This window comes from Dermacentor andersoni, chromosome 10 (assembly GCF_023375885.2).
Source record: "Dermacentor andersoni chromosome 10, qqDerAnde1_hic_scaffold, whole genome shotgun sequence".
NCBI classification, from domain to species: Eukaryota; Metazoa; Arthropoda; class Arachnida; order Ixodida; family Ixodidae; genus Dermacentor; species Dermacentor andersoni.
The window spans coordinates 91,171,465-91,189,676 of NC_092823.1; the positions used below are offsets into that span (position 1 = coordinate 91,171,465).

Below are 18,212 nucleotides of genomic sequence, written 5' to 3' on the forward strand. Positions count from 1 at the left end.
TTGAAAGACGCACACTCCGGCCACCACACGATAACTTAAACGGGAACGAGGCCGCAACTTTACGCTTGCTGCAGACACACACCTACCCTAGCCCCGCCGTCTTACATCACTGCTACTCGGGTTTATATCCAACAGATGCATGTAAAGCTTGCGGATGGAGTGCAACTCTGCGACACATGCTCTGGGAATTTGCTGGCAATAACGGTACTGAAACCACCTCCGTTCACGATCCGTCCATAATCGCGGCCGTTGCCAGAGTACAGGAGGCCTCGAGCTCGCTTCTTCCCCACGCCGCCCCAGCTACGGGAGCCGCCGGGCACCTTCTCCGGCGGCGTCGCCGCTGCTGGGAGGTGGCTCTCATAAGTTCATAGTTGGCAGAGCAGCTCTGGGCCGTCCGGCAAGCCGAGAATGCCGCCCGAGTCCAAGGACTTCGAGCCGCCACCTGAGGCCACCACAGCAAGAACTGCGGGCCCATTATCTAATAAACTCGCATCCACAATTTCTCTTCTAGAGTGAACATCAGCTTAAGTCTCAAGATAGGGTTGACCTGCAGATAAAGTGGATAATGGAAAGCAAACATCATGCGCACTCTTACAGGTTAACCAGTGGGGTGACTCATGCAGCCATGAAATTATGTGATGCAGACACATGATATATTGAAGCTTGTTTCATGAAGTGCTTCATGCTGCCAAGGTTTCTTCTCCAGTTGTAAAAGCGGCCCCACTACACATATAACCGTTAAGAAAAAAAGTAACTTCAACATGCTAACGATACGTTGGCCATTTGCAAGAAACCAGCAGTCTTTTTAGCTCCTAGCTTGCCTCGTGCAACTCTACTATGCCATAGTACTTGCTTTGCCCAGTACCAGCCACTTCAAAATGCAATGCGTTCAGAGCCCTTGTCCTTTGTTTTTCTGCTTTGGAAAAAGTTTACCATGTGTTCAGTTGGCGTCGAGAAAGGGGACGCAAAACACTCTGCACCATTGATTTCTAATAAGTTTTTTGGATGCCGCCCGCACCGTCGGATGCAGGTAAAGCCAATATAAGTGCAGTGTCGTGCAGTGGCTTCTCCTGGAAGCAGGACGCATGGTGCACTAACTAGTGTGTGTGACCACATAATATTGCTGCGGTGCAAGTTTTTCTTTGTGGCTTTCCGCATTTTAGATGTTGTCTCTACATGCCTGGTAAACGTTTTTATTACAATAACCCGTACGCGATAGTGTTTTCTTACCTAAAGTGTTTCCATATTTACCAGCATTTAGAGTGCACGCCCCTTATGTTAGCGATGCTGCAGGAACTGCAATGCAAAGTTCTGGACATCTTCTTAAAACGTTGCTCTGGCCTGCTTGGGTAGTTTACTGTACCACAGGCAGGTATCTTAGGGAAAGAAATGCCGCACACCCGTGCAGACGAAGTGCTGCTGAAAAGTCGTGAAGCGCCAACTTCCGGGACACGGTTGGCTTCAGTCTAAGCACTCGATGTGCTAGCAACCCCATGTAGTAGAGAGCACTGGTGTGGACCCTTTTATACTGGTTTTCCTGTCTCGTCGGAACCACGACAACATTTCGCTCCTTCCATTTTGAACCTGCAACATGTGGAAGAGCAAGTCACATTACTGGGGGTTGATTCTATGGCTTTATATTTCTGATTGAACCACCTACACATTCTACGAAGTCATAAAGAATACAGGTGGCACATTTTTATCTATGTATATGGACATCCTAGTTGCTACAAGTGTGAAACATATTAGCAGCCCTCTGAGAGAATGCAACAATAAAAGCATATACTCGAAAGCTACGCTACAATTTAAATTTACGTGACACTTCATGAACAAACAGTATGCTTACTGTATGCTCTGGCCCTGTGTCAAGCAAAAGCAAATAAATTGGTTGTGGCGTATTTCTACTTATTCTGAGTTACCAAACTGCAGAATCAATGTTCTAAGCTTCCACTTTGTTGGATTTTGATTGCCTATGTGATTCGTTTTTTGCTTTTACATGCACTAATCTTACTGAAATTAGAAAAAAAATGAGTTAGAAAAAGAAATGTCGTGATGATCTTCCACATTTGTTGCGGACAGGAGCAACGCCCAATAAGGCGTGGTTGAAGCTACATAAATATTCATTTTTCACAGAGTTTAATTGTTCCGCAAGTAATAAAGAGCTATGCATTGCACCTCTGCATGACCAATGCAATCTGTCTACTTGAGACTGCACGGAGGCTGCTGCTTGGTACTCTTCGGCCGTTCAGCTTTGGTTTCCTGCTATACAGGGTTGTTTTGGTACTAATGGCTTACTTTGCGATAAGATGGAATTTAGAGGACTGGTAATCTGCACGTAAATAATGTGACTGCACACAAAGAGAAAACTATGGCTCTCTTAGAAAAAGAACGTATACATTACGATTCCAATGTGATACGATGTCACAATTAAAGAGAAAGCAACGGATAGAAGTGCACGGCGCTTCCCTGCCACCAAAGTTATTGGACAGGCAGTACTTCAGAAGTGCCATTCAACACATTCAAACAAGGCAAAGCCGTGTTTTCTTTAGTGTGTTTGAACACAGCTCGACACACGGTAGCGATTCCAGTATACTGCCCAGTGCTTTAGCTCGTCGCAGTTTGCAGTGCCAGAAAACAGTAAAGAAAGAAAACTGCATGATATTTTTGTCGCAAACAAGAATATAACGGGAAGTGCGTTCAGAGGGCAGAAACCAACGAAAAAAATCTTGCATTTTGCTTTCGCTAATAAGTAAGCTGCATGACACGTTTCACTTGATAAATTTTCATCATGCAACAGTGTGTAGAAACTTATAGACAAATTCAAATAGGTTTAGTGCAAACACCACACTATAATGGTACGCAATAATGTGATCTGTCACAATATAAAAGGTGCTGCCTTAATGTTACAACAAAACTTGACATTATTCAATCCGATACCTGTAAATTTTAGCATGCAGGGGCACTACTTGCTTAAGCAATAGCGATGTTACATCGATGTACATAATTATTACCCGTGCATTTCTGCCATTGTTCAAAAGAAATCGATTTTGCCATCAAAGTCTGCCTCATAGAAGATTCGATCTAAAGCATAAACTTTATACAGTCGCTCTAACAGGAACACCTCATTTGAACTTCGCAGTAAATAAGACCTCTGCTGATGCCAGCATCCTAGAACGCTGAACCTTGCCGCATGATTTACATAGTAAATATAGTGGCACCACTTAACTAAGCTATATTGTACTGAAGCATTGGAGTACACATCCACAAATTTCCCACTTCATGTGTAGCAGCCAAATTGATTTGCTTGCATAACTTATCAAGTGCGAATTAAAATTACTTCTCCTTGTTAAGCATTTTTGCCTGCTAGACCACAACCGAATGACATCAATATATGAACCTATGAACTCAGAAAACCTAATTTGGGTTATATATTACCACCTTCGGATACTGCCACAGCTGCACTCTGTCAGATGTGCTGCAATAATGAAGGGGTGCTTGTCCACCAGCGCTCCAATGTCACTAACAGTGATCACCTACACTGCTAAGTAGATGGTCATGACTCAGGTAGAAAAAAATCTGATCGGAAAAAAAATCCACTCACTTTGAGAGTAGCAATACTGCGATCACTTGAGAGAGATGGACCCATTGCAGGCAGCGGACCTCTTCTCAGCTACAGCAGGACAACAGCAACTAATCTTGCAGTAAAAGAAAATGAATAATTAGTAACGATAAGTTACCTAGTTCAAGCTAAGTATCAATGCAATCTTATTTCCAGGCTTATCTTCTTTCTGCTTTAGCACTACAACTGAATCACTATTACAATAGAGCCTGTGATGATTACGTTCACTTATTTTGTATATCCACCTTTTTTGCAACTGATACAACATTTACAGCTTGCTTACTGACACAAATGCCTTGACTGCCTAGACATCATTCGAAGCAAAACGTCTTGCTGCACCGCAAGCAGTTGCACCAAGGAAACACGCAGCAGAGCAGCCAGAGCAAAGAAACTTTGTTTGGTGACTACAATAAAAAGGTGCACGCAAGCAAGAAAGTAACGATTGCATGTAGTGAGCCACTGCTGTTAGCTCGAACGTTCAGTTACGTATTCTGACAGAAGTTCTGGCAGTATGCTCTCAAGCCGTTACAAGCGTCATACAAGTGCGCAACTAAATGCAGTTTTACTCTACCCTTTCCACGCAATTCATGAAGAGGTTGGAAGTGTCACACCGAAAATGCTGATCGCGATCGAGCTGATCTCGCTATCATTAAAATCGATCTTTGAATATAGGTGATCCTTTTCCCCATTCGTGCGTCATTTTTGCCATACGACGCTGCTTACTGGCCTTATGAAACAATATTTCCGTTCCCGTCACCGGCTAACCACACATCATTTTAAAACCTACGTTATGCAAACCAAATAAAATTAAAATGGGCTTACCTCAAGAGCAGGTTACCAGCACGCGTAGACTGTTGAACATCCGCTGAGAGCAGGCTATTCAGGAGTCCAAGAGCATGCGTGCACCAGAACACAGGACTTCTTAGATGCCGCAGCGTACACAGTTTTGCAGACCAAGTGAAACACAATCAGCGCAAATATCCCCGCGCTATGACGGCACATGACGGGCACAGAAGCGTACACAACACAGCGACAAATTCGGAACTTTGCCAATTCGAACATGCCGAGATTCAAGCAGCGTTAGAATTCATCGCTTGTATTGTTGGCTCCCGGTGCGTCAATCTCTCTTCCTTGGGGCTTTGCTCCCGTCTTGAGTACAAATGAAGATATATTTACGCTAAACTTATCATTTTTACAACAGGACAGGATAAATGCCGGATAAAAGAAATAAATCTTGAGTCGTTACGCCAACTCGGCACTGTTCATTCTTTCTTTTCTTTTCGTGTTTTTAACAGTACACAAAGTACTAGCACAGTAGTAAATCCCTCCTCTTCAATCACCTTCTCGTAGTTTGCACACATGTCGGTGCGTGCATTTTCGCGATCATTATTCTCCCGTAGAAAAACGTGCGCGCTCACCGGTATTTTTTCGAGGTGATGAGCTAAATATTTCCAATTACATCTTACAGCAAAAATTGGCAACGCATGAACGGTGAAGAATATGCGTAATCGTTGTGTGTCAATGAATAGATAGTTATTGACAGATACGAGATATTTTTGAAGTAAGGGAAGGAGTTAAACCAACTACATTATAGTTTATCATACCACTTTCCCTCTTTGCTTAATTGCTTCCCGCATTCGAAAATTTCATCGGACTGTTGAACTTGGGTCTATTGGCCACCAGTTCCCTTCCAGACCATTTGTTGTTAAATGTAAACGCAGTTGTGGCCATTATACCACGCCCTTCTTTTCAGTACTGATTTATAGTGCTCAAAAGTTTTGGCGCGGAGCACCAGTATCATTGCAGTGCACCAGCTCTTGCCCACGGCTATTCCCACGGCTATTCGTTCACTTAAACATATATGATGTACTATTAACTGCAAAGCGCTCAATTTGAGAACATTGCGAACACACGCATATATTTGCGCATCGATCAGCGTTATACAAGGCCCGTATGCGCCACAAAGTGCGACCGGAATAGAGGATGCGTGTATATATTAACAGGATCTCTCATTCCAGCTTTTGGTGGAAAGCTAGCTCTCACATTTTGCGCGTAACTTCATGATGCGTTCAGTTTGCGTGTTCACTAAATTTTCTTAGATGAAACTTTGGAACTATAGGTGCTCCTTCAGGCATGCAGCGTGCATCGTTTTCCTCGCAAGAATACGGATGTTCGCTTAACAAAAATACGGAATTCGGTCGGTTTCGTGGAAAACAATGTAGCCACTGTATTATTACAGCGAAATGTCCATAAAGCTTAAAACAGGGAGCAACTTCCATATATTAACGGGAGATTTGCCGTATTTTTGAAATGCGACATACTTTCTGTATTTTTACCTGCAATTCCTCAGTATAATGACGCAATTTTTCGCTTTGCATAGTTTACAGCGTTTGAGAGAGATTCACATTAGAAAAACCGTTTTCGTATAATTAGAAGGGATGAGGAGCGAGGAGAGAGTTGATATGAACAAGGGACAGAGGCAGGGGAGCAATTTATCCCCACTGCTGTTTATTATGTACATCGTGATAACGGAGAGGGCGATAAAAGGAAGTAATTTCGTGTTTAATCTCTCATACATACAGGCGGGTAAGTAGTAGAGCAGCAGCTTGCAGGTTTATATTATGCGGACGCCATTGTGTTGCCAGCTAACAGGCAAAGTGATCTGCGCCGTCTCGCTAATATCTGTGGACAGGAAGGCTAGAATATAGGTTTGAAATTTAGTCTTAAAAATCAGGTTTTATGGTATTAAATTGAACACACCGTTGCAATACAGCACCAGGAAATACCTCAAGTAAAAGAACACAAATACCTTGGTATATAGATAAAAGAAGGCAATAGATATATCGAAACACTGGAAGAAAAGATAACAATAAAGGGGAAGAGAAATGCAGCCATGATGAGATAGGTAGGAGATATTCCCTGGTTTGAGGAAAGGTGTAATGGTTCCAGGACTTACTTTTGGAAATGCGGATGGTTGCCTAAAATTAGGTGTACAATCAGGACTCGCTGGCGACCAAAGGTCAGTGGGACGCCTCGCATTGGGCGCTTACGGGAAGACAACAAATGAAGCTGCGCAGGCTGTTATGGGCTGGACAATTTTGAAGTGAGGGAAGCTCCCAGTAAAATTGATTATGAAGAATGGCTGTGAATTATGGAAGAAAAAAATGGGCTGGGAGAGTATTACGCTATTTCTACAGAAAAAACATTGATTCACAGTGCAGGAAAAGAACTAGGAAGCTTACCAGCAAGAATGCGTCACGTAGGGTAAGGAACACGGCAACAAAGAACGTCAAGCGGAAAGTCAGAGTGGTTGAAATAATCTGATGCGTTGCGGAAATGGAAAAAAAAGACGCGCCATGAGTAACTACATGAGAGGAAGAAAACGAAACCAGGAAATAATTTTTTTTTATTGCTCAAAGGGAAGCTCATTGCTTTTCGAAGCGAGATCAGGATGCCTTCGAGAGAAACTGGGGAGAAATTCTCTTTCTACACCGTTCGATAGGCGCACGCAAGTTATTCCAGACCCCAGCCATACACAGCTTCGCTGTATAATTATCTGTCTTAAAAAATCTGAAAAAACTGTTTTCAAATGCTGCAGGCTCTGCGCTTTTGAGGCGACGTTTCATTTCAGAACTGCTGCTGACGTCGAGAAATTAGCAGCTACCTATTGTTTCAATTGTTTAAACCCGCTATCATTCATTTTTTACGCAATTTTTAACTGGCTTTCTGAATATACTTGTAATAAATGAAGTAGCAGTGTAATCGAAACCTAAATGGACAACGCATCTTTTTTATATACATTTTTTATCACAGATGCACTTGGCCAACGTGTCTGTAAACCAAGTTTTATGGAGTGCAGATACCTTTTGTAGCACTTAACTACACTGAAAACATCGTGACCGCTTCGCCATATTTGACTAAAGCTTATACATGTTTTCCATTTAAAAGAAAATGTAGACATCGCTCGTTTAAACTGGCTGCACAGAAAAACTTGAGTTGTTCGTGAGTATTTCGTTTTTGTTGCACATTTTATGCTTCAATACCGTTATGGGAAACACGAAGCACATATTTCAAAGCGGCAGGGCACACCTTAACAGAAGAGCAGCGAATATACTAGCCGAAGCGTTTATGGTCAGCGAATATAATTATCTTCTTTTTAATAGTTTGCAGATCTAACAGAACTTCCGTCTTCTCATTTCCGCAGGGCGCTACCGTGATTTTTGCTCTAGTTTCACTTTTCAATTCATGAATACAAGCTTTAGCTAACAGTGGGAAAGCCGAATGGCAAACTATTTTGCGTGCTTTTAATTCACCTATTGTTCGATCGAAATCATCCTTGCCTTCTCATGGTCGTAATAGTAAATGATGTCAGCCGTTTCTGAGTAGGAATTGGCAATTTGTGAAGTGTATTTTGTTTAAATACAAGAGGGATATTTCCAGCAGTTAGCACAATTATGCATCACGAAATACGATTCCATGAACCTCCTGTCATATGTAAACAATAGATGATGGAATCCTTAGACAGCAGGGAAATTTACCTTCCAGAAATATTTGAAATTTTTGAAGGATGACAAATTCGACGAGTTAAAGCTTAACCATGCATCACAAAAACCATGCACAGAAATACAAAATTCAAAATGCCGCTCATAATTTGTTTATTTATTTCCAATTGATGGAGTCATTGAAGCTTGCGTAAGTTATATACTTGCATAAGTATTCTCTGGTATAGAAGAAAGTCAGACAGAAGCTGGTGAAAAATTATACGTGGTACAACGAGCAGCTGCTAACAAACCAGTTTTGTACTATGAATGTTATGTTGAAATGTTATCCAGATAAAATTCAATTTCTGTTGGTTTGCATCGCTACGAATCGGGAGCGCTCTGGCAAAAATGTGAAAGCATTTCATTTCATGGTGCCAGAGCCCCCAGGTACATGTAATAAAATGATTGCATGGAGGATGCATCAAATATACAATATGAATAATCGACTAAAGCTCAGAAATAATTTTATATTAGACTGTAGTACAAAAGAAAGAGCTCTACTTTTAAGTACAAATGATATCGAGAACTATGTAGCAACTTCAAGGAAAACATTCCTATGAGGACAAATTCCTAAATGCTAGGTGTGTTTCATTTTTATATCCAAATGTTTAGGGAACGTAGTTTTTTTAGTAAAGATCTCCGGCAATTACGATACTCCCCATTGCGAAATTTGAGTGCAGCCGAATATGAGTTTTCATTTCGCAATATATTGAGGAAAAGTATTTGGGCCGAAAATCACCGCACCAACTGGTACTGGGCACGTGCCATCAGCCCCTTCGTAGATGGAGGTTCATGAGACAAAGTTTCTGACTACATTACCTAGAGCGAAATATGGCGCTTCTGCGCTTTGGTAGGCATGGGAATGCCGGTATATTGTGACTTCCGATTGGCATTGTTTTCTTATAGCGAGGCAAGCCCAGTTCCGTCTGTCACAATGATCCATTTTCTACTAAAACAGCACGGAAAAAGCTGTTTTAGCTTCAATATTACGCAAAAACATGATTTCTTTAACTATGAAAGCTTGTTATTACATGCACAATTATATGATACATGAAAGGTATCAGCGCGCCACTAGAGTTGGAGGACAGACGACAAGATTCGCGTTCGCTTCGAAACAGTTCACCATCTGTTCTTGGTTTTCTTCGCTTGGTCATGCATTTGGGCGGCTAAAGATGTAATATGCATGAATGGAAACATTTTTTGAAGATTTTACTTTAAGAACGCGTTATTTGTGTAGCCATATCCACGTTTTAGACGAAGCCTCTTACAACACCAGCCAACACAAGCATCGCAGACACATATACCGTCATTCCCATGACGGCACGGCGCCACTTAAGAAACACCCATAGACGGTGGCGCCAGATTTCCCTCTAGGTGTTATAGTGAGAAACTCTATGGCAGGAGGGGAACACTGGCATGAGTAGCAGCAACGGAGCCAGCTGTGGAAGATGACGGCGTTGGCGCGAGCAGTGGCACGAGCGCGAGGGTTAGTATGGGAACGCTGGCATGGTGAGAATCCTCGGAGCAAGATGTGGAAGAAGACGACGACAAACGCGCGAGCAGTGGCCCGAATGCGCTGTCGTGGTTACGCCGAGGTATACCCACGCTCAACCCAGGAACGGGCGATTTTAAGAGCTGTGCCCTATAAACCATCTACATGATGTAGAATCTGTCATCTATGTTATTTTACAGAAAACTGCAGGCGCCAGAATTTGTTCTGCTTAGGTACGCCTAGCAACCGCATTGATACTTCTTGCATTCTCATTTAGTACTTTTGCTCGCGATGACCACTAGCCGCGTTTAGGAGAATGCAACAAGTGGCGCACCGTATCCATGTAAACAGGGCTAATGCTCTGGGAAAGCACGTCCGTATAATACAGCAGACAGTGGTGGATTGACACGACTTTCCCATTGCATGTAGACACAATCGCATTGCATTAGGAATTCTTGGAAATTGAATTTGCTTGGGATCTGATCCTCTCTTCGAGCTGCGGCGTGCCATGGCGCCGAAATCGTCTGGATATGTTTCTTTGCCTGTGATGTGCAGAACCTTGTACCGCCACCATCGCTCAAGGGGTGATGCGCTACATGTAAGCGCTGGCGCACTGCATTACTCGTGATGTGCTAGAAAATCTGATGCGCGTGGTACCGTCGCATTTTGTGACATTTCTGTAAACATAGCTACAAGGCGCCTTTACATGAATACAACAGTAGTGCATTCATGTTAGTGACGAAAGTAAAGTGCGTCAAGTAACATCGTACCGCCTAATATGTTTAACTGGCGGGGTTTACAATGTTATGATGAAAATATTAGCTGGTACATTACGACCACCAATTAGCAAAATAGTAGGCCCGCGCCAAACATTTACAATTAAAGGTAGAAGCGCTATGTCAAACGTTCGTAAAGCACCGAGCGTGTTGGAATGTTTTAATGTAATGCACAGTCAGATCACAATGTTACAGAAACAGTATTTGACAAGGTTGCGCACGATGTGTTGATTTCGGTTTTAGAACCTGTCAGCGCTGGATCAAATATACTCGAAGGGGTATGCATAGCGTACAGGCAGTGCACTACACTAATCTTTATCATTACGTAGGTCGGATAAACCATTCAAGTCAAGCGGTCCGTCTGCCAGAGATGTAACCTATAGCCGCTGTTGTTTGCAGTATACGTACTTTGAGTGCTTATGCCTCAGTACACTAAAAAGCTAGACCATAACAGGTTTTATACTCAACTCATATCAAGTATGTGTCTTAGCTTATGCGCGTGATATTGCTGTCCTTTATAGTAATCACTGACATCTATTCAAGAGTGTGAAAAAAAGTCGCAGTTTTGCAAATTCAGTCTGCGGTTCGGTTAATTTGCAAATAAAAGAAGGGAAGGGATCCGTATTTTTCGTGTTCACTGAATCTCTGGTTCTACGGAGCTTAGGTAGCCCAGTATATTGATGCATTATAAGTATTTGTAATGCAGAAACAGCCTTGTGGAGTCCTAAAACTCCACAGAACCAGTCATTCAGTTCCCTTGTGGACACGAAAAAGACGGATAGCTTCCATTCCTTGATTTAAGAGGTAACCGAACCGGAGAGTCTAGACGTCACTACAACGAACAAGGTAACGAACACGTACACGTCACTACATACACTGTAATGCTAACCGTCCAGCATGTCAGTGGCAGCGGGAGCGCCCGCCGTGCGAGGGAGGCAGAAAAAAAGAACCCGCAAGCTCTTCTTCGTGCATAACGTTTCCACAAGAGTTTCGCGGTAATGATTACAGATGAGCTGCAGTTCCCTGGAAACAGCAACTGAAGCATACGAAGCCTGGAGTGGCGTAACTACACTTTCACATGTAAACGAAGAAACCTAGAAATCTAGCACTGATTTGATGTGTTCTGATAGCACTATGGAAAGGCCTCGCATAGTTAGGACTCCCTAAGAACAGCGTGAACACGAGAAGTGGCGAGAGGAACAGCAACGTCAGTATCCACAACGGTGTCGTGCTCAGGTTAGGTAGAACCCAATCTCAGGCTACGTCACATTGGTCTATCGGATCAGGTGATAACCCAGCTTCGCTGCCCAACGACCTTCACAGTGGGAATAGGAGCCCATATTATTGCCCTTAAGGTCCACGTACTACACAGTATACTTGTCCTGGACGCTGCTTTGCACAAGAAGCAGCGCGAAAATGCACATAACACAAGCAAACATACTTGAAAACAACATCGTGACAGGCCATGGCTGCGTATTTTGAATTATAGGTAACGGGATGCGGAGTTTACAGGAACGTTCTCCGACGCGCGCCGCTCAAATGGGAAGAGGACATTGAATAATTGTTCACCGCCACTAGGGAGCAGTACCTGTCGTGATGGCCCACCGCTTAAATTGTTTGTCGAGATCCCCAGCAAGAACGGCGGAGCTACATGCCACCTACACATGTGCTGCCGCTTCCGACGTGGGAGGGGGGGAAAGAGGGGGTTATGACCTAATAGAACGCTGCGCCCGCGCAAGTTGGAGCACCTGTCCTTCATACGCCCTGACCATATCCGCGTCTATTTCATTCTTTCTCTCATTATCGCGTGTTCTGATTATCTTGCGACAAGTGATGTTCTTTTTTTTTTCGGCGAGGAAAATCGGTCTCCGCTAGCTAGCTGCTTGGGTGACTTTTTTTTCTGTCACACGAGGTCGTACAACGTAAATTTTGCGGTCGCCAATGTTGTGAATGGGTCATAAGGGTTAGGTGCTCTGGCTGAAACGAAATGCGCTAACAGCAATTTGATGGCGTTTATAAATACATAAAAACAAGCACTGAAGGTAGAGGAATAGTCCAAGAAAGATATACTTTAAAAACTCTTTCACTGAGAAAAATGATGAGGAAGAATATCAGTGTTCTGGATCTGCCGTAACTACGTGCTTAAGATAGGTTCACTTAATACAACCATTTGTACCAATTTTATTTCCACATACCAGATTATTCGTTAGCATTGCATCTTGTTTTTATCAGATTTTAGAGAGAAAAATAAAACGATGTGTCGCTGCCTGGCTGTCAGCCCGTTGTCGTCAACATGCCAGCATATCTCCATGTTCTTCCCTGTGGGGGCATCTCCTGCAATGTAAAGCGTCAAAGAACTGTAATGCTTCATTTTTTGCGAGAGGTACATTAGGGTCATAGCGGCGACATAACGCCTTGCAAAGGTAGCTATCTGGAGCTTATCCTCAACGAATTCAGAATAAATATAATGAGCCCTGCAAGTTTACCTTCTAGAATGCAGTCAAAATGCATTGCTCATTGTGGCCAAGCATGCATTGTTGATAACATGCAAGTTGAATGCATTGACTATAATCGTGATATAGGTATCTTTCTTCGTCCTTATGTTTGTACGTGCTCTTAAGCAAAAATATTACTGGTGGGATATTTCCCCGCAGAGTCGCTGGCCCTGCATTTTAAAGGCTATTATGCTGAAAGCGTACAAGTGCTTCACAATTATTACATTTGAACACGTTCGATCTATGTTTATTACCAAGCTGAACCGTCAAGCGCCTCAGGTGCATAAATGTATGCAACTTGGGCTTCACTCTTATAGCATGGCTATTATGATAATAGATGTTGTAGTCAGAATCTTTTTGCTGAGGATGTTGTCACACTAGAACTGCTGAGTGAGCAATGGGTGAACTAGCAGAAACTGTTCCACTTGTGGCACACAAACGTTTACAAAGCGGAAAGCAAATATGGGGGTCAACTTTTGAAATAAATTTTAGTTGAATAAAAGACGCCGCATTTTACCGATCTGCAACGATCTTGTACACCTGAGTATTATTTATTTATTTATTGGTACCTGGCCAAAAGTATTGTATTCTTTCCAAACTGCCTTCCATTTGAGTGAAATAAATACTTATATATTAGCATTGTGGAAATCGCAGTTCGCAGCTCAGTAAAATATCACGGATTGTGCCCCCTGCTACAGTGGAATTTCGAAGTGACCAGAACGTAAAGTGCTCGTAAACCGTGCTAAGGCTACGCATCCAAGAACTTCTGGTGAAGAATTTGTTTGCCCTCTAATACAACATCCCTGGCGTCTCCTGTTTTGATTTAGACACCAAAAGCTTAATGTTCGTTTCAAACAAAAAAATTCAAAAGCATTATTCAATTTACTCGTGCAAAATAAGCATGGTAATCGCGACAAGTATCGTTTCTAGGCTTCTCAGCTAATCAGTAGCCTTGTCAAGGTGCCACATTTAATAACTGGTCATTTCATTCTATCAGATATAGTTGCTTTCTTCATCAGAAATAATTAGATCAAGTATTACGTTCTAATTTATATATTAGAAATGCTCACTGACACCTAAGAAGTATTTCGCGTCAAAAGTAGGCAGATATGTTTTCGTCTGTAGTCTCAGATGTTCATCCTGGTGGGAGATACACTATACCATCACCTAACTTACCTCCCCAGAGCAAAGGATATCTTACATATAGGTTGTAAACTAGCTCAGAAGTCGCCATGGTAGCGAACTGTATGTGGCCTATATTTTCCCCTATTGCAGTTCAGAACATCTGAATTTAAATGAGATTTGGTGCTGATGAGGCTTGTTTTTAATGACCGAACCTATGCATCATGATTCAGGAATATGTTTCAAGCCCTACTACAGCGTAACACATTTGGTTTAAGACATTCAGTAATTGTAATTAAAGGAGTTGTGTTTTACCACTAGCAAACTAAAGCGCAGCCTAAATCACGCCAATAAAGCGGAGTATCCAAACGCGTACAGACGTTGCGTCATGTTGGTAATTATTTACAAACTAGTCAACAAACGCTCCATGAAACGGGAGTTCCCACACACTAAGTTGCTGATTGGGCAGAAGATTACAGCTGCTTGACTATTTACTCCTTACATTTACGTATGTCGAGTGTGAGGCTTCCTTCAAGAGGAGGAAAGCTCAGAAAATTAAAATTGCCAGGTTCCTATTGCTTCACGTTAATTACTTCGTCTTTACAAGCTTCGTTTCTTGTAATACATCACTGAAGTTTTGTAGCGATCTGCTATTTCTTGGGAAGACTACCCTTGTAAAGCTTCAGATTTTACTCACTAGGATTCATATTTACATGTATTGTAGCGCTTGTTTGCCTGACACAAAGATGTTCCAGCAATTTTTGTAATAATCGAACGGTAACAGGGACAGCAAACGCACTTTCTAAGACATTGCGCAGGTGTACGTCTAATTAACCCATACACCTAGGACAACAAGGAGTACTTACAAATTATATATGGTCAGAAATAGTATGCGTGGTTTTAAATGGGCTTTTATACCTTCCCGTTTTTTCATTGTCAATTTAAACACACTCTATCGACACTCTACCGCCGTCCAAAATCTAATCTTCTGTGCAGTGACGTTATTTTTTGCCATTTCGTACACCTTAGCGTTTCAGCAATCAGTTGTCATTCTTACACTAGGCTCATTTGGGCTGATTATTTCTAAGTTTTCCGAAATCTTTATATATCCCCTTTTGCCAATAACATAATTCTAGTCATTGCACTCGATTACTCAAAGAGGGGTGTATTATTGACACCACAAATCGAAACACATATGCAAGTAATAACCAAGAATTCACTAAATATCTTCTAGTTATTTATTTTACACCACATATTCCAATTTACGAATTGTAGTTGGCGAGTTTGCAAGGCCTGTTCATTCGGAATTATTTACGCCAAAAACCTCACCATAAAAATGCACTGTAGGTCCATTTAGCTTTTTAGCAAAATGCTCTTTTATGCAGTGAAGTACAAAATTAACGGGAATGCTGATGTATTTTGTCCTACATTTTCGAAAATTAAATGTCAAATTTCGTGTCATCCTGGTGAATAACGTCAGGTGGACGCCTTTTGCAACCTCACCGACTACAATTCATAAATTGCAATATATGCGATAAAGTAATTATTTAGCAGATATTTATTGAATTTTGGTAAATCAATTGCATAATTATTTTCATTTCTCATGCTACTGCATTCCGCATCTTAGTATAACCCCACTCAAGATTACAAAAAAAGAAAATATGCAATCTGCCGCAGCTGGCCAACGAAAGCCTGGTCCTCATGTTCCGGGTCGAACACTTGCACCAGTATCTGAAGGGCTTGAAATTCGAGGTGGTCACCGACAACAAGCTGTTGTTGGGGCTGCTGGGGCCTGTCAAGGCAGTTCCCGTACAGGTCGACCTCGAGTGGTACGCTGGGCCTCGAGGCTCGTAGCTTCCTGTTACCAGCTAGTTTACTGTCTGGGAAAGGATCTGGGACGTGCTGATGCCCTGAGCCACCTGCCCATGCCATAGGTGCCAGATGCGGTTCCAGAACCTGCTGAAGTATTCGTGCTGGAGCACGCGTACCCGTAGGTACTTTCCAGGCCTGCGGTATTGCAAGCGAGAGGCCAGGACTCAGTCCTGTCTCAGGTGGGCAAGGTGGTGTGCCGTGGGGCGGAATTCGTTCAGCAGGCATATAGCCACAAGGACGCCGAGATGAGCTTGTAGCAGGGCTGCCTACTGTGGGGTACCAGAGTGGTGATCCCACAAAGTCTTCAGTGCAGGCTCCTGCACTTGCTGCACGCGGGTCATCCTGGCGTAGAAAAGACCGAAATAGTGGCCCTGTCCCGCGTTTGGTGGCATTGCCTGGACCAAGACATCGCTTACATGGTGCACAGCTTCCGGGTCTGCCAGGAGTATAATCGGGCCTCACGTCATGTGGAAATCGCCCCCTGGTCGTTCTCACAGAGCACCTGGTCCCGCCTGCAGGTGGATTTGCGGTGGCCTTCAAGGGCCATTACTTCATGGTGGTGGTGGACGTCTTTTCGATGTGGGTGGAGGTTCTACCTGTCACCACTCCATCGGCAGGCGCGAGCATTGCGGCGTTGCGACAGGTTTTCGCTGCCCAGCGGTTGCTGGACGTCATCGTGTCCGACAATGGTCCTGCTTTCGCCAGCACAGAGTAGCTGGCCTGGCTGAAGAACAACGGAATCCGCCGGATGATGGATACGTCGTACCACCGATTCAACCGATGCAGCCGAGCGGGTGGTGCAGACGATCAAGGACAAGCGCAACAAAATCCAGTCTGGGGATTTCCGGACGCAAATTGCCCGGGTACGGTTCCAGCACCAGACTACGTCCCACGATGTCACTTGCCCAGCCCCCTGTGAGCTCCTGCTGGGTCAGATGGTCAAGACACCTTTGGACGTCTTGCAGCTGGACCTCCGATTCCCAGCGCTCCTAAAGCAGCTGAAGCAGAAGCTGGCTGCTGACCGAGGGTGCCGTCCCGGGCCTTTGGCGGAGTCGGGAACTCCATTCTTCGCCAGGAACTTCCGTCCTGGCACACCCTGATCCGCCGGACAGGTGGTGCCGCCTTGCCTGATGCTGAGGGAATATATTGAAGAACTGCGGCTGAAGATGAGAAATACTAGGGGCCAAGGTACATGCTGACAAAAAATATTCCGTCTGGGGTCATGATGGATCTGGGAAGACGCATAAACAGTTATAGCAACGCTTCACATGGCATCAATGAAGCCGTCTTCGAATATGTTCATGCTTGTCCCCACTGTCAAATAATTATAGGCAAATTTAAGCCATAGGGAAATTACATCGTTATTGAAGTATATTCAAGGTTTTCGTTTGAAGTCATCCATCTCGACTTCGCAGAGATCATAAGGAAATGGGAAGGCGTAAAAAAACGCAGGTTTCTCTTTTCACCGATGAGTACGCTAGGAGGGCAACAGTAAAATTCAGAAAAGATGCAAACTGCGTTATCGCACTCATGGAAGGGGGAATGTGCAAGACCACTATAGTCGCATCATTTGACAGCGGTCCTCCTTTGTACACTCAACAGCTGAGAAAATGGGCGTAGTGCCGAAGAATAACGCTGCCGTATCACGATGCCGTATCACTCAGAAGGCAATGATCTTGTAGAAAGGATGAAACGCGATGTAAAAAATACTTGCGCTTCTATCGAAGTCATCCAGGTGTTGGAAAACGCGCCTTGCAGTCCGCTGTGACACATCACGACTCATACATAGAAGTACTTAGGTGCAGTCTCTATATTTTAGCGCATGGACAGAGCCCTCGGACAGAGCGTATGGAGAGAGCCCCAACATGGACGCGTTGCTCTTCATGGAACACCGAAAAAACAGCAATAACGAAGGGAGTATAAATAGGCAATGAAAACGAAGTTCGACAGCAGACACAATAACAAGGTACCTGGGATTAAGCGCAGAAGCTTAGTGCTCGCTAGCCGTATGTGGCTCCAAGCGCCGATTCAGAGGTGACATGGTGACGCAGACAGCAAATTCGCAAGGTGTACTAAAGAAAATCTAATTTGATATGTTAGGAAGAATGACCGAGGGAAGCTATATTGGAAACCTTATACGATAATACCCCCGGAGGGATGAAGATAGGAGCGCCTGATGATGTAATGAATCAACAAGACGACGGGCGAAGCCGGAAGGCCAGAACAACGAACCGGAAGTTGGGGAATAAATTGGACTATCTTACAGGAGACACTCTGATTTTGAATATTCACAAC

General features: G+C 43.5%; 1 protein-coding gene across 1 annotated transcript in view; it reads right to left on the bottom strand.

Moving 5' to 3' along the window:
- Positions 1 to 12,593: 12,593 nt before the first annotated feature.
- LOC126527510 (uncharacterized) overlaps positions 12,594 to 18,212 on the bottom strand; it is a 51,870-nt gene continuing 46,251 nt past the window's right edge. Inside the window, exon 9 of the mRNA XM_072284949.1 lies at positions 12,594 to 12,762. Within this exon, the coding sequence (XP_072141050.1) occupies positions 12,717 to 12,762 (46 nt within the window). The 3' untranslated portion in view covers positions 12,594 to 12,716. The remainder of the gene's footprint in view (positions 12,763 to 18,212) is intronic.